The sequence below is a fragment of the Mesoplodon densirostris genome, chromosome 7 (assembly GCF_025265405.1).
Source record: "Mesoplodon densirostris isolate mMesDen1 chromosome 7, mMesDen1 primary haplotype, whole genome shotgun sequence".
Lineage (NCBI taxonomy): Eukaryota > Metazoa > Chordata > Mammalia > Artiodactyla > Ziphiidae > Mesoplodon > Mesoplodon densirostris.
Genome location: NC_082667.1, coordinates 114012046 through 114032223, shown reverse-complemented (window position 1 = coordinate 114032223; position 20178 = coordinate 114012046). Strand labels below are relative to the sequence as shown.

The 20178-nt window shown below is 48.5% G+C and overlaps 1 protein-coding gene across 1 annotated transcript in view; it reads right to left on the bottom strand.

The window, feature by feature from the left end:
- Window positions 1-20178, bottom strand: part of TECTA (tectorin alpha) — a 66464-nt gene that overhangs the window by 21312 nt on the left and 24974 nt on the right. The window contains exons 9-12 of the mRNA XM_060103319.1: window positions 19511-20084; window positions 14226-14827; window positions 7625-8186; window positions 254-453 (exon numbers count right to left, since the gene is read on the bottom strand). Of these exons, the coding sequence (XP_059959302.1) occupies window positions 254-453; window positions 7625-8186; window positions 14226-14827; window positions 19511-20084 (1938 nt within the window). The remainder of the gene's footprint in view (window positions 1-253; window positions 454-7624; window positions 8187-14225; window positions 14828-19510; window positions 20085-20178) is intronic.

Here is a 20178-nt window from a genome sequence, read left to right as displayed (position 1 = left end):
AAACACAAATGCTAGCGAGGAGGGGTGGGAGAGTGAGACCCAAACACGTTTCCCAATCCGGTACTCCGTGCGCGAGAGCCTCACCAGACTTGTCCTTGACCTCTCGGCCCCCCGCTCCTGCCTCCCTGCGAATCCACACCACAACCTTTGTAATCTAGTGGGAAGATGGATGGGTCCACCGTGGCCCGCCTCTTGGAGCGGGAGAGAAATCTGCTGCCCGGCAAGGAGGACCCGGCGGGCGGGGCGCCCCTACCTCGTAGTACTTGCCGTCAGAGTAGCAGCCGCAGCTGTGGGGCAGGATGCAGCTCTTGCCGTTGAGGACGTAGCCGGCGTCGCACTGGCAGCCCTCCACGCAGTAGTGGTTGCAGTCGCTCTTCAGGCGGATCGCGGCGCAGCGGGGCTGGCACACGCTCACGCAGCTCTCGTAGTGGCTGTTGGGAGGGCAGGTGACGGCTGGAACGGGAGACGAGAGTCAAATCGACAGTCACCAGGACGGTCAACGCTGTCCTCTGGCCCATCGCTCACCCACTTGCGGAGACGGAGGCCCGGCAGGGAGGAAGCCCGGCGGGGAGGAAGGTTTGCCACCTTCCCTCTTTCCTACTCTCTCTGCTTATGGAAAGCCTCTATCTGACTTATCCCTGCGGAAGTAATGGACCAAAGAGCAGATGGAGGTGACGAGGCTCCTCACACCATCTTTGTCCTGTCCTCAGCCTTGTTTCCTGAGGTCCTCTAGAACCTGTTGCCCTAAACCCATCTCCCAACATGCATCTTGACTCCAGTGAGTCACTGGATGGCCTCCAGGGGGCGCCCCATATCCACTCCTGCCTTTAGGTCCCCAGGTGTGTTGATCTCCCTTCCCCATGTCCTTCTTCATCCTCCCAGCCTATCTGAATCCTGCATTCTTCAAGCCCCAGGTGGAGTCCCAACGTATCTGCAAAAGTCCTTACTCTTATATCAATACCAGCTCAGAACTTCCAGGACCTTTTTCTAAGACAGTAGCTCATAAACGGTAGGCCCCTGAACCTCTTGATTTCTGAGAAGGCAAACGTGCACTGTGTGTGTGCCTGTGTATACAGACCGACCCATGTCAGCTATGTTCTGTGGTTTTCAAATGCATGTAGATGCTTTTCTGGAAGGCAGTTGGGGTCCTGGTGAAGAGCATGGGCTCTGGAGCCAATCTGTAAGAGACTGGAGCCATTACCTAATCTCTCTGGGCCTCGGCTCCTTATCCGTACAGCACAGATACACACGGCACCACTTCATGGCTCATTGGGAGAGAATGAGTGAGTCTGTGTACTTACAACAGTGCCAAGCACCTAAGTGTTCAGTAAGTGTTAGCCAATCATTAAAGATAGGTTTGCTTTAAAATTTTACAGAAACTAATAATGCCATTTGCAGTGACATGGATGGACCTAGAGATTGTCATACTGAGTGAAGTAAGTCAGACAGAGAAAGACAAGTATCATATGGTATCGCTTATAAGTGGAATCTAAAAACATGGTACAAATGAACTTATTGTCAATTCCACTCCTGGGTATATACTCAAAAGATTTGAGAGAAGTATCTCAAAGAGATATTTATACACGTTGTCATAGCAGCATTATTCACAATAGTTAAACTATGGAAGCAATCCAAGTGTCCATCAATGGATGAATGGATGAGCAAAATGTCTATATACAATGGAATTATTCAGCCTTAAAAAGGAAGGAAATTCTGCAGTATACTACAAGGATGAACCTTGAGGACATTATGCTAAGTGAAATAAACCACCCACAAAAAGACAAATACTGGGGGACTTCCCTGGTGGCTCAGTGGTTAAGAATCCGCCTGCCCTGATGCAGGGGACATGCGTTCGAGCCCTGGTCCGGGAAGATCCCACATGCCGCGGAGCAACTAAGCCCATGCTCCACAACTACTGAGCCCGCGTGCCTAGAGCCTGTGCTCCGCAACAAAGAGAAGCCACCGCAATGGGAAGCCCACGCACGGCAACAGAGAGTAGCCCCCGCTCGCCGCAACTAGAGAAAGCCCGTGCACAGCAATGAAGACCCAACGCAGCCAAAAATAAATTAAAGAAAAAAAAGACAAATACTGTATGATTCCACTTCTCCAAGGTATCTAAAGTAGTTAAGTTCACAAAGACAGAAAGTAGAACATTGGTTGCCAGGGGATGGGGCGGGGTGGGGTGGGGTGGGGTGGCGTGGGGTGGCGTGGGGTGTGGAGAATTATTGGAATATTATAGAATGGAGAGTTATTATTTAGTGGGTACAGAGTTTCAGTTTTGCAAGATGAAAAGAGATCTGGAGATGGATGGTGGTGATGGTTGCACAGCAATATGAATGTATTTAATTCCACTTAACTGTACACTTACAAATGGTTAAGATAGTAAATTTTATGTTATTTCTATTTTACCACAATAAAACAATTTTAATGCCATATCTGCTATGTCCTTATTTCATTTGCATTCTTTGTGAGGTTGATTGTCTTTTCATTTGTTTGTAATCCTTTTGTATATCTTTTTCTGTGAACTGCCTTTTCACATCCTTTGCACATTTTGTGTTGGTTGAATTTTTTTCTTATTGAATTGTAAAAGCTCTTTATAAATTAAAAATAGAGTTTTGTCTGCCATGTGTTAAAAATATTTATCATTTGTCTTTTGACTTTGCTTCTTTTTTTTTTGGTATGTTTGTGTTTTTGATTATGTTTTTGCCATGTAGAAATTTAAAGTAATCAAATTTATCAGGTTTTCCCTTATGGCTTTGGTTATTTTGCTTAGAAAGTTCCTCTCTACTGCAAGATTACCAAAAAGACTCCTTTGTTTTTCTTCTAGTAGTTTTTTGTGTGTGTGTGTGTGCAGTACACGGGCCTCTCACTGTTGTGGCCTCTCCTGTTGCAGAGCACAGGCTCCGGACGTGCAGGCTCAGCGGCCATGGCTCACGGGCCCAGCCGCTCCGCGGCATGTGGGATCTTCCTGGACTGGGGCACGAACCCGTGTCCCCTGCATCGGCAGGCAGACTCTCAACCACTGCGCCACCAGGGAAGCCCCTTCTAGTAGTTTTATAACTTAAATTTTTATGTTTAATCTTGGTTCTGTCCGGACTTTATTTTTTTCATTCCCTTTTCTTTTTAATTTAATTAATTAATTTTTTATACAGCAGGTTCTTATCAGTTATCTATTTTACACATATTAGTGTATATATGTCAATCCCAATCTCCCAATTCATCCCACCACCTCCCCTCCAGACTTTATTTTTGATTGAGGAAATGAAGGAAGGGTTTAAATATTTTTCCGCCTGCTAGTTTGTCCCTTATTGAATAGTACATTTCCCCACAGTGATCTGAAATGCCAGCTTTACTATATACTCATTTCTCTTTAGTGTTTGAGCCTGTTTCTGGACTTTCTCATCAGTCCACTGGTTGGGCTTTCTGGGAATGTGCCGGTATTGACTTGTTTTAATTACTGAAACTCTACAATACATTTTAATATCTGGGAAGATATACTACCGATTTAGAGAGGTCCACTGTTGTTTCAAGTATGCTGGTCCTATTTCCCCAACTAGACAATAAGCTCATTATTTTATACTTCTGATTCTTCCATGGTCCTCAAAATAGTGCTGAGAACATGACAGGTGGTTAATAAATATTTGATTCTTGAAAACAAACTTCCAAATTCCTAATTCTGATTTTCTCCACCCAAATGAAGTACTAAGAGCTGAGAGTGATGATGCCTCTACACCTGTATTTCTATCATGGTCACGAATGTGTCTCTTGCTGTGGCCAGTGGACTGATGTAGCCTTTGTGCCCCAGGTGGGTAGGATGTGTGGGTCCCTCTGAGGAGCAATGCAGCAATGCAATAGAACTGACTTTGTTTGAGCCCTGGCTTTGCAACTAACTAACAGTGTCACCTTGGGCAGGTTACTTACTCTCACTAAACCTCTGCTTCCTCATCTGTAAAATGGGGATAATAAGTAGTAAAGATAAAATGAAGTGCGATTTTGCAAAGCTTCTGGTACAGTGCCTGGTACGTCAATGAAAGCTTCTGTTATTAACAGTAGGAGCAGTTGTAGTTATAGTAATATTAAAAAGTTGTTCCACTAGAATTTATTGAGTTTGCAGAGAAATATATAAGAAACCCCCTAATTACCAGACTTTGGACCCAGGACTCTGAAGTAGCAAAAGCTGCCTCTGATAAAAGAGAAAATGATAATGATACTCAAACTTGGCTGACCACGTACCAGATGTCAGGCACCAGGTGGCCTGGTTTATGAGACATCATCACAGTTAATTCTCACGATGGCCCACTGAGGTTGGTAGATGCCTTCACAGACCTGATCCTCCAGAGCTGTACACCCTCTGCAGTACCTGAGGGCTCCCCAGCTCCTCAGGGCCCCCTGGCTTGACCAGGGTAAGAGAAGCAGCACTGCACAGGGGGAGAGCACTGTCTCTGGAGGCACTTTCCAACTTACCCGAGCCACTTGCCTTGGGAAAGTCACTGAATTACTCTGAGCTTCAGTTTCTCCCTCTAGAAAATGGGACTATTAATGGTGCCTACTTTACAGGGTTGCTGTAAAGTTACAGGAGTCAATGAGTGAGGACTCATATGGCACTTAGAATAGTGCCCGGCACGTGGGCAGAGCTAAATACCTGCTAAGCATTTGTTATTTGCTTCTCTCACCGCACCCTCACCATCCAGTGTTCTACGTTACGTCCTGCATTAAGGGATTGAAAGAATGACAAATTCAGCTGAAAGAATTTTAAGGATGGGTTAGTAATTAAGAAAATCGGCCTCCCTTTTCCCCCACTGCCCTAAGTCTGTTTGTTCAACTTGGGTGAAGGAGTTTTCCAATGCATTTGCAAAGAAGGTAACTGAGTAATAAATTATCCCATTGATAGGAACAGCCAATATCATTGAAAACCAACAGCATTCTACCTTGTTACCAATAAAGCGTACATTTAACAGGCAGTTCTGGTTTAATCCTTTTTCTCCTGAAAACACCATTCTCATATCTCAACATGTGAGTGTTGAAATGGATGAATTCTTAGTGGAAGCGGGGGGTGGGCAGAGGGATGCGATTCTGCCCTTGCTTCTCAGAGATTAACGTCATGTCAGATAGGGTTACAAACAACTGTATTCAAGGCAGCCTGTGTTCACTGATCTCTCAGATTGAATTGGCTGAGTTAGGACTCCATCTCCCACGGCTTTTCTCTGTTCTGAAATTCAAAATGGAAAACTAAGCTGTCTCCAACTGTGTCCGCCCCCCCAATCTCCACCCACACGCCGTCTTTAAAGTATAATTTTTTTCTCTTATTTTAGCCTTTCTTTTTGCCAGTCACCACCACCACCTCTTCAGGAGCTCTCTTTTGGATCTTGGCTCCTGTCCTGAAATGCCAAGTCGGGGGAAGGTCTATCCCTCTCGTGGTGAGGACGCTTGGCCTGGGCCTTGCTGGCAGGCAGCTATCTAGGCCCGGATGGGGCCCGTGGCCAAGGGTGAGGCAGGACAGGCTCTGCTCTGAGTGCCTGGGATGGAACTCCCTGTGACGGTGTATAGAGTAGGCAGCCGATGACTGGACAGAACTCTGAGGAGGGGAGAGGAAACGTTGCTGGTGGAGGGTACAGACGGCCAAGAAAACTAGTTTTCATATGCATTATGAAGGGTATCCCTTTCCCAGACTGTTTCCCCATCCGGCACCAGTTTCAGCCCCATGGGTCCAAGCTGCATAGAAGTAGGGGACCTTCCTCCTCAAAGGTAAGGTCATGAGGGCTTACTAACTTGATTCCTTTTCTTTCCTGTGAGTGACAAAAATTGATATCCATAAATTAAGGTGAGACTTCCTGGAATTAGCCTCCTCTAAAAACAGTTCTTCCCTGTGATCTCCCTGCCCATTGCAGCTAGAGGCAATGGATGTGGGCATACACTATCCCTTGCTCCCCATCCCAGCCACGCCAGACAGCAGTGCAGTCGCCATGGCGTGGCTACAGGAAAAGAGGCAACGCCCTGTGGCAGGTCTCAAGAGGCAGCGGGCAGTGTCTCCTTCCTAAAACTGTCTCCCCATCCTGCAGCATCTTTAGGCCCCTGTGTCTACAGTCTGGTCTGTTGATTTAGAGGAAGGCAAGCTCTCTCGCCCCATTGAACTCACCCCAGTGAATCCAGAGTAGCTCTAGAGATTTATCCAGACCCTGACTTTTTTATAGGCATATTTATTTTACTAAAGTCACCAGAGGCCAATGAGTCTGGACAGTCACCCCTACTGGCATCGCTCCCCCCAGCCCCTCACCCAGGGACTGAGCATGGCTGAAATGGCATCTTTCCCTCCCCGTCCCCACTTCCTCCCACCCTGTCCTCCCAATCTACATGAATCCAATTATGTGGGATGTAAATGAACTGTGTGAGCATTAAATGACAACACTGTTTCTGGTTTTTTATCCAAATCTCCCCTTCCCAGGATGAAAAGGGAGTTTACTCTCCGGGACCCCTGCTGGATCACTCATTTAGAGCTCTTTGCATTCAGCATCCATGTGTAGCCTTTTTCATACAGTTAGGCCTAAAAGAAATTTGCTATAGCTAATGAGATTGAGATGGGAAAATATACCAAGGCAGATTGGCCAAAGACCAATACTGGTTTCTCTTCCCCGTCTTTTCCTATTGTGATGTGCTAAATGCAGACAAATTATTTCACTATGAAGTGTATGAGTTGAGGGCAGGAGCTTTGGGGCTGAAAGGTCAAACCCTGACTTTGCCACTGAGATAGTAGGACCTTAGGCAAATTACTTAACTCCTCTGAGTCTCAGCTTCTCCCTGACTAATTGGGTTACGGAGGAACAAATGTTGATAAAGTGTGTAGCACTGGGCTTGGCTCAAGGCAAGCCACGAATGTTAACGATCCCACTTAACATGCATGGAGTGTGCTAGGCTTTCAGTTACCAATTTGATCCTCCTGACGTATAAAGAGTGTAGGCAGAGCATTACCAGGGGGAAACTAAGGACCAGGGAGGAAAAGTGAAATGTTTCAAAGTCACAGTGATCCTTAAGGACAGAGCAAGGCTAGAATCCAGGAGCTCTAGTTCTTTTTCTTTTTTCTTTTTTTTCATTGAGATGTAGTTGATGTGCAATATTAATGTTAATTTCAGGTGTATCTAATTCTTTTTCCAATGCTTTTAACATTCTGCTATATTTCATCAACCCAGAGACGGATACATGACATATATGAATCAAATAGAAAAACACACTAAGAGAAAGTGTATAAATTATCAGTACACTTAATGATGGGTCCATGAGGTTCTAGAACAAACTAAGCAATCTACTAACTCCCTCTTCCCTCGACTCGTCCTTTGTTAGAATCTTATTGTGCCCTTGCTGAGCCCAAATGCCATGTGTGCTGCTCTGTGCTTTATGTATGTGATCGTATTTCATCCTCAGAGGAATACAGGAAGTAAGCGGTATTAACCCCACTTTATAGATAAGAAAACGGAGGCTCCGGGCAGTTCAATCTCTTGTTTCAGGTAACAAACTCAATTCCAAAGTGCATTTCCTGAAATTGCCCCACTCAGTTTGCTCTGACTTGTACTGGATGACCGGCCTGCCCACACCAATCAAGACGGAAGGAGAGACAACGGGAAGGACTCACAGCAGGACGTGTAGTTCCTCCAGCCGGTCACTGCGATCCCCTGCATCTGGCAGGTGCTGGCGTAGTTCTGCAGCCAGCTGCAGGCGGTCTGCACGGCGCCGCCATCGATGCAAGAGTCAAACAGGCAGTTCTTGTAGAAGAAAGCGGGGTTGACCTTGCTGTGACACTTGGTGAAGCCAGAGTTCTGGTTGGGGATCAGGCTGCAGAGCTGCTGCACTTTGGAGAAACCGTCCACTTTGGCACAGGAAGGGCAGCGGTCACCACAGCCAACCTGGCAGAAGGTGTCCCTCTTCACCCAGCTCTGTCCAAACTCATTGACGCTGGAGGCCAGCAGACCCATGGGCATCTCCAGGTCGTCTTCGGGGTTGCCGTTATAGCGGCCACACAGGCCGTAGGTGCTGTTCTGCATGCCCCGAGGGACCGTGATGGACAGGAAGGTCTTCCAATCATACACAACCTTCAGGCCAAAGTCAGTTTCCACCACCACATGGAAGCCAAAGGAAAAGATGTTTATCTTCCCTTGTCCCAACTTCAGGGGCAGATAGAGCCGTTCATTGTTGACCTGCAAGAGCAAGAGGGTCGGCACAGACAAACACAGGTGGCCCAGACAGCCCCGCCCTGCTTTCCTAATGATTAGCCTCTGAGAGGCAGCCCCACGGGGGGTTGGAGCAGGTTGAATGAAATCTTTGCATTTAGTGTTGTTTCTGTCCCTCAACTATTATTATTAGGATTTGAACAGACTTAAATGACTATCCTTTGTACACTAATACACCTATTTATTTCAGTGCCTTCTGTTTATAGCATTATTCCCTCCAGGAGTTCAAATTGTTTTCTCCAAGGTAATGAGAGGGTAATAAGAATTCAATTAAAGTTTAGACTAAAATACCCAAACCTAAAACTCTTGTGTTTCTATTTCCAGCTTTACTGTGGATTTATCTTAGACAAGTCCCAATTTATTAATTCCTCTAGGATCTTCTTTTCCCTGAAGAATGACTTGATTTTGCTGGTCCCTCTGCCTAGGATGCTATTCTTTACCTGCCAATATCCTTCTCATCCCCCAGACCCTGCTCAAATGTCAGCTCTTCTCTAAGGCAAGATTTTCAGAGCTGGTGGTCAGGATGAATCATCACTCCCTCGTCTGGGCAACCAGAACATGTTACTTATACTTCTCTCATGTTCTCCTGCACCTCTGGCCAAGATCAAGCACGTGTACCCTGCTATTGAAGCACACATCACATCTGCCTTATATTACAGCTGGTTGTCTACACCTCTGTCTCAACTACAAGATTAGGAGCGACCTGAGGGCAGGGACCACACTTTATTGATCTATACATCCACCTTCCCCTCACTCCCTGCTGGGCGCCCAGCACAATGGAGAGGGCACTTGATGCATGTTTCCTCCTGTAGGTTTTAAATTCAGAAAACAAGGAAATCCCTTAAAGTCAAACTCCAGAACTGCATGGCCCTTGCACCATTTTGATGCAGATGAGCCAAATCCTGCAGCCCCTGGCTGGGTGAGTGCTTGATGGAAAACAGACTGTTGTGAGGGATACGAGGAGAGCTGGTCTTCCTCCTGAAAGAAGAAGGTGGCTGCCCACAGGGTGGTCGTAGATTGCTCCCTGCCAGGAAATAACCCCCGTCCTGACCTCCTTAATCTCTCTCCCATCTGACACCCCCGCCCCCAGCCCCACTGCTACCACCTTAGTTCAGACTCTCATCACCCTCCACCTTGACTCTTGAATATGCCCCCAACTGGTCTCCCTACCCTGGTACTGCCCCCTTCCTCCAGCCACTCACCACTGCCTCTCCAATATTTTTTAATGCAATTGAAAGCAATTAATTAATACTTAAAACCCCCTGCACAGCTTGAATAAAATGTGGGGTACGCTTAGCACATGGGACAGGGCTCTCCAGGAGCTGGCCCCTGCCTCTCGGGCCCCACCCACTCACTTCCTCCACCCCAGCCACACCCAGCGCTTTGCTGCTCCCCAGATGGACCGAGCTGCCCCATTCCGCGTGCCGTTTCCTTTGCTGCGAGTGTGGTGGTGCTTTCTGTGTCCATCCTTAGCAGTTGTGATTGTGAGTTAACGATAACTCGCAGCTGGCCTGGGCCAAATGGGGGGCCCTTGGCCCAGGAGGTTATGACCCGCCCATCCAGCCCCACCCCCACCCTAAGGGCAGCCCTCGGCCAATGACTGACCAACACGGGGGACCAACTCTGTGCGCAGGTCATGCACCAGAGCTCCCGGTGGCCCAAGCTGATGTCCAACTTAGACCACATCCTTGCTGAGCTCTCTGCCCCTGGTTCTTCCCTCACTTTCAGGAATCCCCACCTCACACTCTGCCTCTAGGGAACCAACCTAAGACAGCAATGGTGCCCTTCCCCCATCCTCTCTTCCTCTGGGGCAATTTTCACCCTTCAAATTTCAACTCAGCTATCTCCTTGTCTATGAATATTGGTCCAGGCAGAATTCACTCATTCATCCAGGAGCCATCAGTTTGGCACTGCTGTGCACCAAGCACCGTGCTAAACGCTGGAAGAAAGCATAGGGCTCTTTCCCTAGGAGCTCACAGGCATGTGGCAGAGACAAGTACATGAACAGGTAATAATAACATCATCTGATAAAAGCAACGATAGAGATAACTAGATGCACAGGCACCAGACTCAGCCTGGGGACAGAATCAGGGCTTCTCCCTGTCTCAGGCCCCAGGAATGTGACCTCCACCCCTACATCACCACCCTGTCTGTCCCTGTGAAACAGAGGGGAAGAGGGAGGCAGAGGAAGGGAGGGGTGGGTAAGGATGGATGGAAGAGGCCGGCGCAGAGGAGGAAGAGAGCAGGGCATGGGGATGAGTGGGGGAAATGTGTTCCTAATACTGAAGTATTGGAAATAAGGCCACATATTCGCTTTTCAGTAGCGAGCTTTCCTTTAAACAACTGGCCTTGATTGCTGCTACAGCTGTTCTTCAGCTGTTCTGAGGTCCCCTTCACACCCCCGCCCCGGATCTCCACTGACGTTTCCTTGTCCTAGGACGCCCTTGCCTCTTTCTCGGCCTGGCCAACGGATGCCTTCAGGGCTCAGGTCTGGATCATCTCTTGCAGAAAGCCTTCCCTCCATCCCCCCAGGTGGCTCAGGCAACCTGTTCTCTCATGACACACCCCCCTTCCCCACGGCATGTCACATTTTTCTGGGACTTCACATCACGCTGACGTTCCCTGCAAACACGTCTGTCTCTCCCACTAGACCCTGAGTTCCCTTAGGACAGAAGCCGTGTCTGACTCACATTTCTACCCGAAGGGCTTGGCACAGAACAGCGTGTCAATGCAAGCCCATCAGATGCAACTGAGCCAGAGTGATGCTCAAAGCTTCCCTCTTCTCTGATGGCCACGGGGTGAGCAATCAGTGATAAAAACACCAGCTCTGGAAGGTCCTGAGAGCCTTCCCCTTGGCCTGGACCATGCAGGACCCGGCTGTGCAGAAGCCCGGGGGAGATGGAGGAGAGAGGCTGTCTCTGTGGAGCTCGGGCTGTGGACGGCTGAGGCGTGGGCTCTGCGGTGCCCAGGAGTGGCTCACCTCTGTCACTCACTCCCACTCCCTGGCTGGTATACATATAGCATATTTATTTCTAATTTCCCTCGGCTTGGTGGGTTTCCCCACATCCTCAGTACTGCTTAATGCAGAGAAAGGTCAGAATCACAGAGGGACCCGGTGTCCCAAGGAGTCACTTCCATGTCACCTCCGTTTTTGCAAGCACCAGCAGTGACCCGGGCTCTGCGCTGTGTTTTGCCTGGCGCGTCACTGCGCGCTGTCATTATGACGGCTGTTATTCTTCTCTCAGGGAGAGATGGTGACTAATAATAACATCATGGGAAAAACAAACGCAAATCATTGAACAAGCAGATCCTGTAATGCGTATTAATAATTCAAAGGAAATGCTAAATCTATCCACTGGGCCCCAGAAGAAAAGAACCTTCAAGCATCCTGGACTTGGTCTTCCTGTCAGAGGTTTGAAAGCTGTACACTCTATTCCCAGCTTGGGCATTCTGGACATCTTGTGACTTAGAAAGAAGAGCCCTGGAAAGGGTCCCCCCACCCCTTGAATCAATACCTCTTTCATGCCCATTACTCTCTAATTACTCCCTGTTGTAGATTGAATTGTGTCCCCCCCAAAAAGGTATATGGAATTCTTAACCCCCAGGACCTGTGAACGTGACCTTATCTGGAAATAGGGTCTTTGCAGATGTCATCATTAAGATGAGATCATGCGGGGAAAGAGCGGGCCCTCAATCCAGTGACTAGTGACCTGAAAGGGAGAGAGAGATTTGGCACAGAGGGAAGAAGGCCATGAAAATATGGAGGCAGAGACTGGAGTTATGCTGCTACAAGCCAAGGGTCACCTACAACCACCAGAAGCTGGAGGAAAGCCTGGAACAGAGGCTTCCCTAGGACCTCGGGGGGAGCATGGCCCTGAGGACACCTTGGTTTAGGACTCCTGGCCTCCAGAACTGTAACAGAATAGGTTTCTGCTGTTTCAGGCCACCTAGTCTGTGATGCTTTGTGGCAGCAACCCTAAGTACTAGTACACCCCTCCCTCCGCATTTCTCTGTGGGAGGAAGAAACCAGCTGTGTAGTTCTCATGGCTCTTGACTTTAGGCTTGAGGGCATCTCATGAGACACGTGCCTGGAAGGTGAGCTGACCCAAAGGGAGGGAAACACCTGGTGAGAGAGGAGAACCAGCCACTGGGGAGGAGAGGAGGGAGAGCAGGAAAAAGAACACGTGTTCATGAAGATCCAGTGTCTATATGTGAAAATAACTGGGTCAGAAAACATGGGTAGCCTCAGATGTCTATATACCTAAACCTTGACAGCGTGTAACACAAGGCAGAAAATATGCTTTCCTAGTACACTGGATGGGACAGGGCCTGTTAACAGATTATATTTTAGAAGAAGAAAAAAACCTGAAAGGTAGAAGGTGGAAAAGTGTGGAATGTCACAGAGATAAGGAACGATATCCAAAATTATAAATCTAAGGGTATAGAAATATGTCAGAGGAGGAGCAAAGGAGCAAAGGACAAATATGATGCAGCCACATGGACAAAATGATTGATGTGCTTGTTTTAACACAACTGATGAAAATGGAGGAGAGGGAAGTTATTGTAAAGAGTGACTTTGACCATCCGGACATCTGTTGGAAATCTTTTGTGGCTAAAAGCAAAGCATCTGATCCATTCCTAACCTGTCCAGGTGGCAGTTTCACCTCTCAGATTGCTGAAGAAGTGACCAGCAGCAAAACAAAAGTCGTAGGAACCTTGGAAGAAAGGGCTTATTATGTCATCTCCTTCGTTCATGTGACAGATGCTTTGAGTGTCAGAGCACACAGTATATTCATTTAACATAAAGATGGATTATGTGTGGTTCCTGACCTCAAGAAGTCCACTATGAATATTGAGTGAGCTAGACATGAACATCATGGAAAAATACAGTATGATTAATGCCACAAATGATAGAGGAACCAACTGTTAGGTGAAACACAGAGGGAACCAATGGCAGTTTGGGTAAAATATCCAAGAAAAGGAAGAAGAACGTTCATAGTGAGACTTCCGCCTTAGATGCTAAGAAGGCACATTTTCCAGTAAACGTGAAAGGGAGGACGGTTTAAGAAGCTCAGAAACCTCTCTTTGTCAGAGAAGGGGGTTAAAGGGAATTCTAAGGAAGGAAAGAAATCAGCAGAGTTGCCCAAGGAAGTCTTTAACAGCTCAGGATTTGAAAGGGAACGTATATGAGAGCAAGAGGAACCTCCTTAGAGATAACTTACACTGCAGACCTGGGAGGATGGTGTGAAAAGGCTGACATCCTAAGTCAGCTCCTCCAAAACGCTAAAGCAGTGGCTTGCTGGTGTCCCAAGTTTTGCTCAGAGTGGGCCCTTGGAGGAGGGGTGGCCGGCCTGTGGCTGGGGCTGACATCCTCAGGCTGGTCTCGGAGTGCATGGAACTCCTCAACCCTTACCTGCTCCTGTCTTCATGGCCAAGGGAGTGAAAAGTAAGAAGACTGCAAGGGAGCCCCAGGGTGCTTCAGATGTAGACAAGACTCCTGAACTCCCAGGTCCCCTGGGAGCGAAAGGGAGACTGAAAGAGGCAGAAGGAGGTCCGAGGAGGCAAATATTTTGATCTCAACTAAGGGAATGAGGTGGATTAGACAGCAGTACCACTTACTGACGCCTAGTCCATGCTAGGTGCACGTTCTCGGATATACACAGTGACTGTCTGAGGCCGCTCAGTGTAGCCAAGCTGGGACTCCATCTAGGTCTGTGCCGTCTCCAACACACTCTGCTACAATATGAAAGGCACCGTTCCTAGAGCTGGCTCTGTTCCTAATTTGGTGCCTGTGACTTGGGTATTTTTCTCTCTGAGGGCCCTGTCTCCTTATCTGTAAGATAAAGTGATGGGAAATCTCCAGGGCCCCTCTCTGCTCTAACATCCTCTGCTTTTCCTTGGATTCTGGACCTGCCTGGTTCAGCTGCAGCCTGACTGGCTGACCCGGGACCCCTATCCTCACATCCCCACGGCTCCCCTCCTGGGGTCTGGCCTGTGACCGCTCACCAGCACCGTGTGCTTGTAGGCCCTGTGAATCACGATGCTGTAGCCCAACACGGTCACGTCCACCTGCTTGACCCACAAGGCCAGCGACGGGTCCCGGTCCTCATTCTTGGCTGTGACGATGAACTTGGGGAATGTGTCTGAGCTCGGCCTGCTTCCTGTGGTGCACAGGATGAGCGGGCAGCTGGTCTGGAAGTCAAAAGGGTAGCCGTCAAAGGTCAGGTAGTGGCCGTAGCCCGAGACGATGCAGGAGGCGTCGGTGCGGGCCTGGCAGTAGTAGAGGCCGCCCTCCTCCATGCAGTACTCGTCACCCTTGCAGGGGATGGTTTCACAGTGGACGCTGTTGTCTGTGCCATTGCAGTAGCAGAAGATCTGGCAGTCCAGGTCCACCCAGAAGGTCTCATTGGTGGCAAGATGGTGTCCCTCAAAGTTGCAGCCACACTCGCTCCGGGGGACGCACTGGCTGCCTTTCAGGGCATAGCCCTCGTCACACTGACACCCCTCGGAGCAGCTGTCCACACAGATGGGGCCCAGCGCCAGGGTCTCACAGGTCTCTGTACACATCATGCACTCCTCGAAATGGCTGTTCTCCGGGCACTCCAGAGCTGAGGGTGGGCGAGGAGGAGATGGGATTGAGAAAGGGACAGAGGTCAGAGACAGAGTCTGTGTACACTCATTAGTATGCATGGGTGTGTGCATGTATGGCTGTGTGCAGTGTGTGTGCATGTGTGTGCGTGCAAGTATATAGGCTGCATGTGACTTATCTGTCCAGCACGGTGAGCTCAGCAAATGCCATGTGACCACTGCCATCCTCATTTGGGGTGATCCACAAGGCTCAGCGAGCCCCTCACTCACGTGCTCCTCTAGTGCACTTAGCTTATCATGTAGGAGATTCTGGGACGATGGGCCTGTTCTGAGCACCTGCGGCACGCCAGGCACTGTTCTAGGCATTTTAGTGTAATTTTCTCAACAATCTGGATGGTGAGGACAGTCACATCACCCCTGTCTTATAAGTGAGGAAACTGAAGTTCAGTGGCTTAATCCAGCTGATAAGTACTGGAGAGAGATTCGAATCTGCATCTCCTGACTCTGAGTCTCCTGACTCAAAGACTCCGGAAAGAGAGTCCTGGAAGGAACAAGTGCTCTGAGGCTGTAGAGACCTGTGGGTACCATCTCTGAGCTTCAGTTTCTTCTCTTATTAAATAAGGACAGTACTTACCTAGGACTGCTGTTCTGAAGATTAATAACCTAATATATCAAGCCCACAGTAGGGTCTCAATAAACACTGTGCCCTTTCCCTTCTTACACTTCCTTCCATTACAGATAGGTTTCATGGAGGTGTTTCTACTCTACACATTGGACCTTCCCTGTGTCTTTCAACTCTCTGCTCCTGGTGTCCTCCGACCCCTTCCACCTCCTCACTGACCTCGGCACATGGTCCTGCCCACCTCCTTTATTCACACCCTTTGCCCCTCCTGCACGGCCCTCACAAAGCCAAATCCTACCCATCCTCCAAGTTTCATTTCAAGTCACTCTTCTGCCCAGAAGCCTTCCTTGATAGATCAAGACTCTGCGTCAGTAAGCACAGCACATAAAATAACAGCACATGCGGCTCACCATGGAATTCCGTGTGACTTCCCATGTCTCTTTATTATTTTTGTTTGTCAAAACTTGACATGAGCCGGGATGAACCCAAGAATACAGAAGAAATCTACCCCCAGGTCTGTGTTTTCTAAAGATCTGTGAACGTTGTCACCGTCTCCTGGGAGTTTAAGATCTTGTCTTTAAGGCTTTCTTTAGGCCTTATGCATACGATCACTCCTTTAGAGGGCTTTATAATCCAAGGACACAAAGGACACTATAGAGAAATGGCATGGCAATAATAGTTCCGCCCACAAGTACCAGCTCAACAGTTCTGCACTGTGGCCTGAAAGCCAATCTTTTTTCCCTCTGGGCTAAAGGACTGTCTCCACCTCCACTGACTAGTTGTAGGCTAGTTCAGCACTGATTAAATATGTCTGTATAGAGCGATTTTCACATTTGTCTCTAAATTATGAATGTTATAACACTGACTGCAGGTTTATGGTGATAGCAAATAACATGACTTATTTAAATGGCTCTCGTTTTATGACTTATCGTGTTGTCTGAATGTGTCTGAAAGTCTGGAACATACAGACATGAAGTAATAAAACTTCCCCTGGCTCCTGAAATGCCTCTGAAATTACTTAATTGGGCAGCCTGGCTCTGCCAGCAAGAGCTGGTTAAAAATATCTGAACACAGAAGCAGTGATTGCCTCTCTCCAGGTCCAGAGAAGATTGTGTTCCTGATTTGCAGCTGTCACTCAGTCCAATCCCCACTCGGCAAAACCCTGACCAGATTAACCCCTTAGTACCCAGAGACTTGATTAATCAAGTGTGAGCCCCGGCCCTCCACCCGAGGAAGCCATGCTCCACATGGCTGCTTCCGTCCACAAGTCTCTCTCTAAAAAAGGCACTTATGAGCATTTGCTCCAGCTCTGCAGGCCCTGATGAAGGATGGGGAGAAGTGATTCTCAGCAGGCTTCACACCCGGAAAAAGAGGGAATCACTGTCATCCCGCCACACTCACTTCGCATGAGCCGTGCCACCAAACTGTGCTTCGTGCAGTACAAAAAAACAATCCAGAGACACTTCCTGCTGGGTAGGAGTTCATAGTCTAAAAGCATGGCACAGACATGGCCTGGCAACAAAATGGATTTGGTATGGGGCAGACTCTGTAATCCTGTAATGTGAATGAACTATAACTAGAAAATGGAGTACAGGAGCAGGGACAGAGATCATTTTAGACAAGCTGGAGGTGGGGCAAAAGAGGATGTGGGAAGTGGGTTAAAGAGAAGCCTTTGGGAAAGCATTCTAAGGTCCAACTAGATGTGGTGGTCCGTAGGAACCTTGGAGCCTCCCTCCCTTTAGGTGACTTTATGAAAAGAGCATGCTTCCAGAATTCCACCTGCACATTCACAGCCTCTGTTATTAATCCCTCCCCAGTGTGGTTAGGGTCACCAGGGATATAACCGCCCAACTCTGAGATGATACTCCATATGCTCCTTTGGACTTCCAGTGCTCAGAAACCAGAGCATTATTTTTAAATAATGATGTGTGTGGGCGGGGGGAGGCAGGGGGGATATTCTTAGCTCTGTCTAAGATGTTACTATTGCAAAGCCTTAGAGGCAAGTTAAGGATACCCCAGTAGCAATGGGTAAGCCTCACCCAGATCATAGCTTCTAATAACATTCCCCACCAAAATGAATCAGGATTTCTCAGAGTGATGGTTGATTCTAGGCTGGAGCAGGGAAGTTTAAGAGGTGATGTGGAGCATCTCGTTAATCTAGAAAGTAAGAAAATGACAGAGGCATATCCAAAGGACGTAGGAGGCAACTGGAAGGAGCACCCACAGGCCAAATCTGTCATAATTTTAATGCCACAATAACAAATGTGATATGAAACATAAAGCATTGAGAAAAACAGGAATCTGTGTGTCCATGTTGATAAGATAGATAGATGATTGAGGTAAATAAATAGATGGATGGATGGGTGGATGGATGATAGATAGGGGACAGGCAGGCAGAAGAGATAGGAGGGCTCTTGCTTACAGTAAAATGACATCTGCTGACAGGCACAAGTGGAGAGAGTGCTGGAGCTGTAAACTGTCAGCATGTAATCGCCATGCTGAAGATCAATACAAGCAAGTCATCAGTGGGCACTAAGTTGAGGAGGGGGATTGTGATGACAAGCAGGACGCTGCATGGTCTTAAAGTACTTCCCCACAGATTGCTCATTAGTCACAAGATAGAAACGTAGTGACACAGAGTGGTGATATTTGACAACCCCTGATCAGGGGATCAATGTGCCCATCACCAATGAGAGGAGGCTGGACAGAGTGTGCCCCACGTGTGACCTGATACCATGAGGACAACATGCCTCTCCTATGCAGGGGGCTGGGTGATCAGAGCAGAACCCAGCCATGGCAAAGCATCAAACCCAAATGGAGGGCCATTCTATTTCAAAAGGGGGGAGACTGTAATCTTTAAAAATGACAAGATCGTAATAGACAAAGAAGCTAAGGAATTGTTTCAGACTTAAGGAGACCAAAGAGACATGACAGCTAAATGCCCCATGTGGTCGCGGACTAGATCTGCATGGAGGGGTAGGGGAAAGCCATAAAGGACACGACTGGGTCAACGGGCAAAACTGAAGTGGATATTAAGTTATCGCATCAATGTTAAATTTCCTAAGGTCAGTAACTGTACTGTGCTGTGAATGAGTGTCTTGATTCTACGGAAATATACACTTAACATAGTTAGGGGCAAAGGGGCATGATATCTGCAACTTCCCTTCAAACGGAGAGTCAGTGAGAGAGAATGACAAAGCAAACAGGGCAAAATGCTAACAACAGGTCATCTGGGTAAAAGCTACATAGATATTCTTGTAGCCCTTCTGTAATGTTAAAATTATTTCAAAATAAAAAGTTAAAAAAATAAACAAACTTAGGTAGGAAGAAATATAATGGAAGAGACGTAACCAGATGTAAAGGATGGAACCTCAGTGGTGGCCCTGGACTCCGTGAGGGCCGACCTTCTTGGTGGGGAAGGGGTGGGAGATGTGGTCCAGGTCGGGCAGTCCTGGCTCCAGGCCTGGGTCCCGCCCTCAGCTACTTCTCCTTCTACCCCTTCCATTTACTCCTCCCCCTGGGCTCGCCCAGAACCGAGGGGATTATATGTCTCGTCTTCCCAGCAATTGTTCTCATTAGTACAAGTACTGCTGAGAGGGGTCAGATACTCTGGGTGCAAAATGAACAACCAGGCCCATGGGAATCTCTCTCAAGAGCCATTGTCAGGTTTGCCCTGGGGAGCGGGGCTAATCTCTACTCCGGGAAAGGCACCCTGACTGATCGCCATGTGCTGAAATGAATGGGGTCCTGCCTTGCCAAGAGAGAAGGCGCCCACCGAGCCATCACAAAGATTTCCGGTCCTTTGACATGATGTGTTCCCTCTGCTAGATATAACCAAGGGTCAATAGCTAATTGTCCTACAACGAAGAGGGATTGTGTGATAAGAAACAACAATAAAGATGCGCGATAGTCTGGTCTGGGGGGACGAGCCTTCCAGAGGACACGTCAGACTAGGGGAGATGTACAGGGTTAATGAGATTGTCCTTGAGTGCGATTGCACCAGGAAGAGAAGAAGATCCGCGGTCTCAGGGATCAACGCCCCGCCCCGGCCGGCCGCCCCCATGGCGTCACCCGAACTCACGGCAGAAGTCGTGGGTCCTCCAGGGCTGCACCTCCACGTCGGCGTTCTTGCAGGCGCTCGCGTACCGGGCCACAGAGTCACAGAGCTCGGACTCGTTGCCCCCGCTCTGGCACAGGCGGAAGAGGCAGGTGCGGTAGTAGGCGGTGACGTTGACCACGCCGTGACACTCCAGGAAGGAGCTGTTGGAGGGGTCGTTGATGATGCCGCACCTGGAACGGCTGCGGTAAAATTTCAGCAGCTCCGAGTCGTTGTTGCAGGCCTTCAGCAGGTCCCCACACTCCCCGTTGCAGATCTCCTCGAAAGTGGTCCAGCTTTCCAGGAACACCGCCAGGTTGTCCGTGCACTTGCCATTGGGGAGACAGAACTCCTCGCTGATGTTCGCGTTGAAGAAGCCACACAAGCCCCCCGTGCAGTTGAAGTAGGCGGTGGAGAGCCGGATGTACAGCAGACCCACGTCTGAGTATTGCACGGTCACGACACCCTTGGACTCGACCGTCGTGCTGTTTTTGTTTCGATAAATTTCCAGCTTCCCCGAAGGATGGAAAAAAGGCAGTTCCACTTCCTGACTGTTCACCTGAAAATTCAAATCGCTATCATCAGTTCCAGATACACACAGGGTGCCCACAGCTTCCTCGGCTGTGAATAGAGACGTGGCTCTGTCCCATGAC